This window comes from Chrysemys picta, chromosome 8 (genome assembly GCF_011386835.1).
Source record: "Chrysemys picta bellii isolate R12L10 chromosome 8, ASM1138683v2, whole genome shotgun sequence".
NCBI classification, from domain to species: Eukaryota; Metazoa; Chordata; order Testudines; family Emydidae; genus Chrysemys; species Chrysemys picta.
The window spans coordinates 33769659-33781342 of record NC_088798.1 but is presented as its reverse complement, the minus strand read 5'-3'; the positions used below and the strand labels follow the sequence as shown (position 1 = coordinate 33781342).

Here is an 11684-nt window from a genome sequence, read left to right as displayed (position 1 = left end):
ATTTTGACCTTTCTTGAGGCTAAGGTGCTAATTTGTGTCAGTTATGACTGCAGCTTTTTTAATGTGGATGGTTCAGACTGTACTGAAAATGCTGGTTTATTCCACGTAGGCTACTTAACTGTAGTCTGATAGTAACAACTGACTTGAGTGGGGCTGGATTTGAGGAACTTCAGTAGGGAATGGCTCCACATGGAATTACCAATTGGGGTTCCCAAACTTTTTCGTTATGTGGACCACATCTCATGAATCATCTACCCTTTCATTCATGATAGCTTCGCACTGCTGTGATCATTAGAGGAATCACTTATATGGAATATTGTATTTGCAGCTGTTAATGATTCATCATCACCATGTGACTGACTGACAAGTCCTGTGTGGACCCCTAATGGTAACCATTGCCTGGAACAATATAGATGATTCAAACATATTTTTAAACTAAACTCATTGGCTTTTAGAACTAAGTTAACTGAAATCCCAATAAACTTGAATGCACTCAAGTTTTTAACAGGGAGCATTGGGTTGGTTAAAGAATTATGGTGGTGTTCCTAACTAATTCAGTTGGCTTTTCCTGATTAAGGAAAAGTGGAGCTCTTCAATGATATTTAAGGATGGTTATTGAAATAACTTGTTAGCACAATTTTCTCATTAGGTAACACGGCTTAAAATAACAAGAACAGCATAAGATGTTTTGGCTCTGTTAATCTTAGAAATTTGTAATGATCTGACATTGTCCTGACTAGGACTGCAATATTAAAGCTTGAATCACTTTTTTTCTGTAGGGAAACTTTTTTGAGCGCCTAGAGCCACACCGAAATGTGGCCAGCTTTGCTTTTGTGGGTGGACTCCATAGTGTTACTACATTGCTTTTTGAAAATAAATTTCTTTTCATGGCTATAATGGACTTTTCTGACTTAAATAAATTGGTTTGAGGTAAGTTTATAGATACAAAACTTGGCATAAATGTTTAAAATTACTCTAAATACGAAGATAATTATACTGGTGTTCTAGGGTTCTCAGTTTTTTTTGGTGGCCTCAGAGTGTGGCCACGAACTCTTGCTGGTGGCTGCGCTGACAATTTCCCCTAGAACACTTAATTTTAGGAAAAACAAATAAATATGCATATATACATGTCCAAATCATTGTAATTTATTTATGTAGGGTTTTTTCAGACTCATTAATAAAAATGTACAGTGATCTCTATTCTTTACTGGATCTAAACAGAATAGAAACACTAAGTGCTTTGCATGTTCTTGTCTGTTGTTGTCTTTTGGTGGTGGTTTTTTTTTTTTTTTTTAAACTTGCTAGATAGTAAGTCTGCTGCTGTGAAAAGTGCTATTTGTATGTTTGTTAATATCACTTTTCACAGCAGACTTACTCAGCCCCAGCAAGCCCTTGGACAAATTAAGCCCTGGATGGAGAGGTGGGCAGGGAGGTCGCAGGGCCCAGGGATGATGACGTGGGTGGTGAGCCTGGGACAAGAGCCTGCTACCGCGTGGATGGAGCCCAAAGTCCTGTGGCTGAAGCCTGCCTGCCCCGCCCCCAGGAAAGTGGAGAATTCACCAGCTGCCTGCAGCTCCAGCATTTGTCTTTCCAGAGGGGGCAGGGAGACTGTGGCTGCAAGAAAAGCCCCTGGTGGCCACACTTGAGAAACACTGTAAGACTGGCTGTATGTGTGTTCTGCTATGTGAAAATTCAGATGCTTAACTTGTTTATATTTATTGCATAACTGCAAATATACTTTGCAGTTGTATAAAGCCTCCAATTTGATATTCCAAAGTACATATCTAATGTAATGCATGTCGGTAAAAATGGGGAAATTGAAACGCCAAGATTAAATAACTTGCCCACGGTCACACTTCAAGTATAGAACCTACTCCAGACTTTTTCCTGTTTTTAACTACAAGTTGATCCTTCCCTTTGTTATCAGAAAGCAAGTTAAAGAATTATAGGGTCAATCTTCTGATAAATAATTTTAGAAATCTTGGGTCTTACAGGTGGGAGATAAATGTAGAAAAATAACGTTAAATTTAAAGTTCTGAGGTGGAGCTCTACCAACTTGGAATGGTTGTAACTTACATTTATAGGCAACAGTTACCAGCTGAGATAAGCATTTGGCACAGTGGAGCCTTGCTAGCTTGCTTGCTTTTGCAGCTCAGTGACTGCAATGAGACAGTAACATCCCCATTGAATCTTTATTACCCTCATTGTCTCCTGAAATGACCTTTGGAGGTCCATGAAATGGATTTGGAGGCCACAGTATCAGCGGGAAGGAAGAGTCTTGCATACAAAAACTCCGGGTGAACTTACTAGTCAATGTGACTGCAGTACTGGTCTGTCTCCCTGCTTGCCTCAGGATCCAAAGATGAGACTGAAGGACTTTCTTCTAGTCATCTTTTGATGGAGGTGGATGCTTCTCTGGTAAAGGATATCTCCATGCTTCAAGCATAGGTGTTAGGTTGGGCTTCCCTTCCCAAGTCCTCTGCTCTAACCAGCCTTTACACCTAAGAAAAGGGCAAGTAAAATCTTTCCCAGTCAAGTTCCATCAGCATCTGCATAGTAGAAGTTTTCATTAAATACATTTATATCCCTTATGGCTCAATTATAAGAGTGTAGCCAATGCAGTGTTGCCTTCCAGAGCCTGAAGACAAACTGCTAGTGCCTCTGCTGCTCAGCTTTACCAAGCTGCAACAAAGTGAGAATTTACCAGTCTTGTCAATTTTCCCAGCTGCTGCTAGGACCTTATGGGCAGTAATCATTGAAACTAACAACCAAGTCAATTTCACTCCACTTTTTCCCCAGCAGCAAAATTGAGCCTAAGAATCAAAAGACCTTGGGTATGGTGTTGTGTAGCAGAGCTGCTAAAAGGCTCTACATTGAGAGGTGGGGGAGATGGGGATTCCCTTGTAAGAATTTTTACCCCTCACCTTTCCCGTAACTGGAGCAGAGGTTTGTTTTTCACCAGATGTTGCTCCTAATTGTTGGAGGACCCAATCTTCTGGATCACTCTTTACTTAATAGGTTTAGTCCTATGGCTTCTGAATATCTAGTCCAGTATTGAAGTGGTTTAGGGAACAAAGGAAAGACTGATAGGAAAAGTTAGCAAACGGAAGTGTGGTGCAAATGAGATCTCTTGGGAGTCAGGGAACACAGTGTAGATGAATAATATAAGGAAGTAGGGAAGAAAGGAAAAGAGGAAACACTGACAACCGTGTGGGCAAAGACACAATGATCCATTACAGGGAAGAGGCGGAAAGATGGTAGAACAAACGCAAGGTTACTTAACTTTATTTTATTAAATACTGAACGTGCTAAGCAGTGTACAACAGTTAAATTGCAAATGATGTGGCTTTGAGCACACGAATGCACAGAATTACAATGCCTGTGTAGACAAGAGGGCTTGTCTACATCGAGACACTCAGGAAAATTTATCAGCATTAACTTAAAGGTGTGAATTCAAAGTGGATTAGTTTAAATTGCATTAAATCCCTGTGTGGATGCTGTCATTCAGAATTAAAGTAGCCTTAATTTGGTTTAGCTTAATTCACTTTGGAAGCAATCTTTGCTTTCGATCAGGCTTTTTTCAAATTGTAAAACTTCCCCACTGCACAACTCAATGTATATTGATTTGAAATGTGGTACTTAGCAAAAGAAACATGGTTTATGGAATTGTACAATTTCCCAGTCCAGCATCCCCAGCCTCTGAGGAAGGGCTGCCTATCAGCTACTGCTAAACCTGAAAATCTGAAGCCTGCCTTAAAACATGTGGCTGTTTGTCATCCAACAGATGAAATAGAAGTTGTCTGTTTAAATTACACTTGAATGAAAGATCTCAGTGAGTGGGATGGAAATTTTCCTTGTGGTTCTAATTGTTTGATGTGTTTGCTATAACCTGGTATTATTGGGTAAGCTGTATTTCACAAGATTTGTTCATGTCAACGTGAGGAATTCTACATATGCCAAAATAGGCATATGTAGAATTAGAACAAGTAGTCGGCAGTGTGACTTCAAGGAAAATTTCTTCTTCAGTCTACTATTCTCCTTGACAGACCTTGACTTGTGTCAGCCATCTTTGTTCTGCATTTTCAGATGTGGCCCAAGTTTTCTTCTGGTGGACAACTTGGATAAGGGTTAGGCTTGCCGGTAGTCTAGATATTCTGTGGCCGAGGAAGTGGTCCACTGCAGAAAATAGTATAAGCCTCTTGCATTCCTTCAGTGGTAGAGCTTCAAGGAAGTTCTTGGACTAGGCCTCTGATTGTTTTGGATAAGTCTCCTTTGCTTTTTTCTGAGAAGTCTAGCTCAGGGTTTTCCCAAGTAGTCCTTCCCTAACCCACTTGTGAGAGTAGACTTGTGTTGTATTCTAGAATCTAGGTTTTATTTCAAAATGAATATTTCGTTCCCCACTGTTAGAGATCTCAGGATCATTTTATCTTTGATTTTTAGCTGTGGTTCTTGTTGACTTTTAGCCAAACTTCCAGCCAGTCCCTCTGAGATTGGAGAGGGTACTGAGAGCAAGAGAAAAATTAACATCTGTGGTACTTGCTCATAAATTCCTTCCTGTGCATGTCAGTCCTCAGGTAAAGTTATTGTCAGAGGCATTTTACCTGCTTTACTTGATTTCGGCACTACTATTTTCATCAAGAGATTTTGAGAGGATCTCACTACTTATGTGTCAGAGGTACAAGGTGGCTCTGGATCCAGAGGCACTACACAGAAAAGACTAACCCTGTGGGTATCTTTGGGTAGTTTCCTTGATATCCTTTTGGTGAATCTGCCGCATACTGTATATATTTGTTCTCACATAGCATCTTAACATAATCCCATACCTTTCTCTTGGGCTGCTTTCAACCTCTTTGGGAATTCTGGGAAACAGGATAACCTTAAGTCACACTCTTTAGAAGGTGCTAAATACATGACAAACACTTCAGTTTATGTGTAGAATATAGCTATCCCACTAAATACTTTTTCCACTGGTTTGAGTGGGCCTGCTGATCAAAGTCTACAAAAATAACCTCTGCTATCCCTTTTCCTTTTGTAATTTGCAGGTGGCGACAGACAAGGTTGCAGGAAAGCTGAGTTCTACTCTCTCATGGGTGAAGAACACTGTATCGCATACTGTCAGTCAAATGGCCAGTCAGGTGGCAAGTCCATCTGCCTCATTACACACTACATCCTCCTCTACCACTCTTTCTACTCCAGCACTATCACCATCCTCACCAACACGGTTGAGTCCAGATGATTTAGAATTATTGGCTAAACTAGAGGAACAGAACAGGTGAGTGGGGGAAATGTGACTTTCATATTTTGCTCTTGAAATTGTAAAATGAAAACTAAAATAGACTTATTAAAATTATAGCAGAGAGCTCATTAAAAGTGTTTTTCCTGGACCAATATTTGACTCAATTTAAAACTGCTAGCTGCAAGGAAAAGAATGTGCATTTTAAATATTCTTAATCTGAGATTTTAAAAAAACATCTGCGTTTTCAGAACCTCTAAAACATTATTTGTTACCTTTTCTAGCTTTATAGAAATCATTAAATATTGTTTCTAGAATTGTACTGACAACTGATGCTGGAGCCCATGAGATTCTGGGATATAGTTTAAAGAGGGAGTCTCAAGTCCTGATGCTTTCACCTAATCTGTTCCTTGGTTTGTGATATACTAATGCTGGCTTTTAAACCTATATGAAAGGATGCAGACTTGTGACTCCTGAACAGTCTAGTTTTATCCTTCTCTGCTCATTGGGGGCTTGTCCAGAAAAGCCCCCAATGAGCCTTGATACAAAGATGTTTAAATGGTGATCAGTAGCACCTCAAACCTCTAGTTGTCCAATTATCTGGTTTTAGTCAGGCCTTTTGGTAAACCTTTCTCTAAGCAGTTTATCTCATGAACAGTGAATTATGGTCAGAGGTCCAGACCCTCTGTTACAGTAAAGTTGACATTTTAAGAACATGCTTTTTATTTAATTCCATAAAACAGCACTTGCGGTAAAGACATGGGCATTTAAAGTCTGAATAAATTAATTTAGCAGTTTTCAGACAGCTTTCAAAACTTTCCATAAATGGAGTAATCTTATCCCCCTCGTGTCTTGTTTTTACAGATTGGATTGGAGTATTTCTCCTTGTCTCTTGAAAACAGGCCATTTTTATTTTAGCTGTAGTGAAGCTTTTATACATTTCACTAGAACTCCATTATTGGTTATGACACACTCAATAGGCGATAAGGAGTCCTGTTGCTTATCTTTCTTCAAACAGGTCACCCCAAGCCTGATTTTTCACATCAGGATTATACTTTTTCAAGGAGAGAGTTGATGCACCTATCTTGGAAGCTGCTGTGTATTGTGTCACAACTATTTGAATCTGCTTTTTTTTTTTTTAAACTATAACTGCTCTTTGGAAGTAAAGAATTGAACTCTGAACCCAGGAAGCCATACTTGTTTCTGCTCACTAGACAAATTGCCGCAGGTGATATCTTTAAATTCAGATTTCCTTGTCTGTGTGGGAGAGAAACTGGCCTACACGTGAAGATGGGGATATAGGTGAATTAAACAGTTCAGGCTATAGTGTAAGAACCTAAAGGAGAAGTGACACAAGGAAACTTAAACTTCCTGAAAACAAATTATATGGTTTTAACCTCTTAAGTTAGCAAAACTATCTACTTTTTATTGAAGGCCTCCTAAGAAATGTATTGGAATGGTGCAGTCCAAAGGATCTGTTTGTGGATAGTCAATCATTGATAGGGTTTTACATGAATCTAAGCAGTTTGTGTTCTGTGTTTAGTGACTACTTACAATATAAAGAAACTACATGTTACAAATCTGAGGGCAATGGATTCAGTAAGGTAAGGTTCAAATTATAATAGAAATGTAGTAGAATTTCTTAGAAACTGAGGAAAAATAAAACCTGGATTGTCAAAACCTTAGGTTTTGCAATCTTAAAATGTTTGTTCTGCGCTTTAAAAGTACATATAGGTCTTCTCTCTGACGGTATTTGGAGTCTGATCGTGTTTAGCATGGTGCATGTTGAGAAAAGCAGTTCTGTAGTGGTACGTGGTAGTTTAGGCTTGTAGAGGTTTAAATATGCATTTTCGTGTGTACACAATACAACTGGCTAGTGATTCTGTTCATCTCAGCTTTGAGTTTTTCTTGTGAAAATGAGACTTTGTTTCCATTAATTGGGGCTAAATTCAGATTTAAACTTCTGGGACCATTGAGGTTAAAGGCACATACTACTACTTTAAGCCTTTTGTTCAAAAGCTGAAAATAATAAAACTGCAAAGATCACACTTGTAAGATGTTGCTTTTTATGGATTAAATCACATTCTGATACATGCTTTGTTTACCCAGTACATAGGATTTTTTAATAAATGCTAATGGGCAGGAGCAGAGAAGGGGAAAGACCATGTAAATATCTGAATTGTTTATTCTAGCTGAGAACCTGAATGTGTAGGTGCACTGAGATTTATGTACATACATGGTCAATACTGTGCAGACGTTGTTAATTTTTTTTTCCAGGAAATTATAGACTCAGCCTCACCAATATGGTGGTTGAATGCTATTTTTTTAGCACAGGGACATCAGAATTTACTTGACTCATGTCTTTGCTTTCATAGCAGCCCCCCTTTCCTACAAATACAGCCCAGTGCCGAGTGAAAATGGAACATAGTACGCAGTCTCCTAGACTTCAAAGTGTAGTCTGATATCTTGCTTCCTACTCAATACCTAGACAGAAGTAAATGGATTTTTTTTTTTATTACATGGATGAATCCAGGCTCAATAGTTAGTCTCTCTGTCTGGAGGGGCACAGAGGAATAAGGGCCCAGCTACACTAGAGTTTACAGCAGTGTGGCTGCATTAGTGCAGGTGCGCCGGTGTAAGCTCCCTAATGTAGGCACTGTAAGCCAATAGGAGAGAGCTTTCCTGTTGGCTTAACTACAACTGCTCACAGGCTTGGAGTAGTTATGTCACTTCATTTACAATTTTTATTACAAAAACATGATAAGTAAAACAGTATGAATGAATGGATTTGTTGGATACATTCTATGAAGAGAGGGTGGAAGAGTTCTCTCCTTTGCATCATTGTTGATGATCAAATTGTTTAATCTAATATGGTTAGTACTGTAACTAGCTTTGTATGTTGCAGACTGTTGGAAACAGACAGCAAATCCTTGCGTTCAGTAAATGGCTCAAGAAGAAACAGTGGCTCCTCCCTTGTATCTAGTTCATCAGCTTCTAGCAACCTCAGCCATCTCGAAGAAGACTCCTGGATTCTTTGGGGAAGAATTGTAAATGAATGGGAAGATGTACGCAAAAAGAAAGAAAAGCAAATTAAGGTATTAGTCAGTATTGTAGGACACATTTGTAGTGCAATGCAACTGGTGCTATTTGGTTTATTCTCCAATTGGTCTTCCATGTTTTTTGAAAAATAAGTGATAGAAACTAGGGCTGTTGATTAATTGCAGTTAACTCATGCGATTTAATTCAAAAAAGTTAATCGCAATGTTAAACAATAGAATACCAATTGAAACTTATTAAATATTTTTGGATGTTTTTCTACATTTTTCAAATATATCTATTTCAATTACAACACAGAATACAAAGTGTACAGTGCTCACTTTATATTTTGATTACAAATATTTGCACTGTAAAATGATAAACAAAAGAAATAGTATTTTTCAATTCACCTGATACACGTACTGTAGTGCAGTCTCTTTATCTTGAAAGTGAAACTTACAAATGTAGGGGGGTTTTTATTACATAACTGCACTCAAAAACAAAACAGTGTAAAACTTTAGAGCTTACAAGTCCACTCAGTCCTATTTCTTGTTCATCTAATTGTGAAGAGAAACAAGTTTGTTTACATTTACGGGAGATAATGCTGCCCACTGCTTAATTACAATGTCACATGAAAGTGAGAACAGGCATTCTCATGGCACTGTTGTAGCTGGCAACGCAAGATATTTACGTGGCAGATGCGCTAAAGATTCATATGCCTCTTCATGCTTCGGCCATCGTTCCAGGGGACATACTTCCATGCTGATGATGCTCGTTTAAAAAAAAAAAAAAAGCATTAATTAAATGTTGTGACTGAACTCCTTGGGGAGAATTGTATGTTTCCTCCTCTGTTTTACCCGCATTCTGCTATATAGTTCACGTTACAGCAGTCTCGGATGATGACCCAATACATGTTGTTCGTTTTAAGAACACTTTCACTGCAAATTTGACAAAATGCAAAGAAGATACCAATGTGAGATTTCTAAAGATAGCTACAGCACTCAACCCAAGATTTAAGAATCTGAAGTGCCTTCCAAAATCTGAGGGATGAGGTGTTATGGAGCATGCGTTCAGAAGTCTTAAAGGAACAACACTCGGATGCAGAAACTATAGAACCCAAACCACCGAAAAAGAAAATCAACCTTCTGCCGGTGGCATCTGAATCAGATGATGAAAATGAACATGCATCGGTCCATGCTACTTTGGATAGTTATGGAGTAGAACCAATCGTCATGTACGCATGTCCTCTGGAATGGTGGGTGAAGCATCAAGGGACATGTGAACGTCTTGCGCATCTGGCATGTAAATATTTTGCAACTCTGGCTACAACAGTGCCATGCAAATGCCTGTTCTCACTTTCAGGTGACATTGTAAACAAGAAGTGGGCAACATTATCTTCTGCATATGTAAACAAACTTGTTTGTCTGAGCGATTGGCTGAACAAGAAGTAGGACTGATTGGACTTGTAGGCTCTAAAGTTTTACATTGTTTTATTTTTGAATGCAGGTTTTTTTGTACATAATTCTACGTTTGTAAGTTCAACTTTCATGATCATGAGAGATTGCACTACAGTATTTGTATTAAGTGAATTGAAATACTATTTCTTTTGTTTTTTAGTGCAAATATTTGTAATAAAAAATAAATACAAAATGAGCACTGTACACTTTGTATTCTGTGTTGTAATTGAAATCAATATCTGAAAATGTAGAAAACATCCAAAAATATTTAAATGGTGTTCTATTGTTTAACAGTGTGATTAATCACGATTAATTTTTTAATCTCTTGACAGCCCTAATAGAAACTTCTAACTGAATCTTTTCATTCTGAACATCAATCCTATTTATGAGCTAGCAGACTTGTATGCCCCATCTGTCTTTATGTAATGCCAGATATATTTAGTATGTCCAGAATATCGAACATTTTCAATGAAATCTGCCATTGGAAATGCATTGCAAACTAGGAAAGTTTCCTCAATCTTATTTCTGAAGACAGAATATTCTTCATGTTAAGAGCCTGTGCTACTTATGTAAGGGCACGTGACAGAGCATCATTTGTGCAGATGAGGATATTTCAGATCTCACCCAACATCTGTCAAAAAAGACTAGAAAGCCCACTTGTCTGGGGCAAGTAGGAAACTTTTTTTTCCCTGGTAAGTGCAAGCAGTTTTGCAGACTTAAAATTAGGTTTCTAGCACCTTATTGGTGCAAATATAACTTCCAACTATGACCAGCATAAACCAATACAGTGTTGTCTTCCCAGGGAGAACTGAACAGAGTCTTGTCAGTTTTACTGCTGCTGTCAGTGAAACTGACAAGAAGCAGGTCAGTTTTATTCCACTGATGTTTGATCTCTGCTGCACAGCGCTGTGTGCTGGAGCTCTTCAGTGGGGAGGAGAACTCACAGGGGGCCTGTGGGAGAGATAGAATAGCTTGAGATGCCTTACCACTACTATCCATGCAGCAGCCAAAAGGACAAGAGGAGAGGAAGAGAGGATGGTTTCCCTTTTCTAACAGTCAGAATATTTGGGGGGAAGGAGGGATCTATTAATGTCTGTTTAATAGATAACTGATGCTCAGGGGCTCCTTACTTTGTAGGGTTCAGGGAGAGCACCCTTCCCTTTCCCAGTGGCTTGGAGTGGGGTGGGTGGAAGGAAAATAATTTATTAACTAATCTTTGGTCTGTGACAGTTGGATCTGTTTCTTTAGGTGTGTAGGAAGAGTTAATCTTTGTTACCTATGTAGGTATGCTCTACAAGGTAACTTAATTCAGTGGGGATGGGGAGTTAACCCTCCTCTGCCACATTGAGTGTGAGGTGTAGGGGATTGAGGGTGGGGCATTGTTGGGAAGCAATACCTGGAGGCAGCTTTTGAGAGTTTAGGGGCACAGTTATCACATGGGAGCAGGGATGGGAGGGCATGTCATAAAGGGCTTTTATGAGCTGATGGGAGCATAGCTGGCTCGGAGTTAAAGCTCTGCTCCCTGAATCAGCAAGGGATCATCAGTAGAGCTACTGATATACTCCTAAAGTGGAGCTCCAGAGGGGCCTTGCTCCCTTAGGGAGATTAAAGGGCTGAGTTCACTGCTATAGAGCTACAGAACAGCTCCTGCTGTAGTGAAGGTTCTTTGTTAATTGCATTCCTTTCCTTGTTGACTTCACCAAGAAACTGTGTAATTGTTTTTTAAATTGTTACTTTTTAAACGCTGTCCTTGCCCTTGGAAACTCCCAGAAGAGACAATGCTGAGAATGATTTTATGTATGTCTTTTTTTGACAAATAGAGAGGCAGTCTTTGAAAACTTTAACATGAAGCTAACTTGAAGGTCTTGAAATTAAAAGTACCTACTCAACTTTCATAAGACTTGGACAAATGATAATTGCCAAGACTTATCCCTTAAATTAATAGAGCGTTACCTGCA

General features: G+C 38.9%; 1 protein-coding gene across 15 annotated transcripts in view; it reads left to right on the top strand.

Moving 5' to 3' along the window:
• Positions 1–11684, top strand: part of EVI5 (ecotropic viral integration site 5) — a 128689-nt gene that overhangs the window by 22601 nt on the left and 94404 nt on the right. For 12 of the 15 annotated variants that reach the window (XM_065555553.1, XM_065555550.1, XM_065555545.1 and 9 more), the window contains 2 exons: positions 5043–5272; positions 8139–8328. In XM_065555553.1, the coding sequence (XP_065411625.1) occupies positions 5043–5272; positions 8139–8328 (420 nt within the window). Of the gene's footprint in view, positions 1–779; positions 931–5042; positions 5273–6776; positions 6838–8138; positions 8329–11684 lie in introns of all 15 variants that reach the window. The other 3 variants (XM_065555554.1, XM_065555555.1, XM_024105894.3) reach the window with 2 other exon arrangements.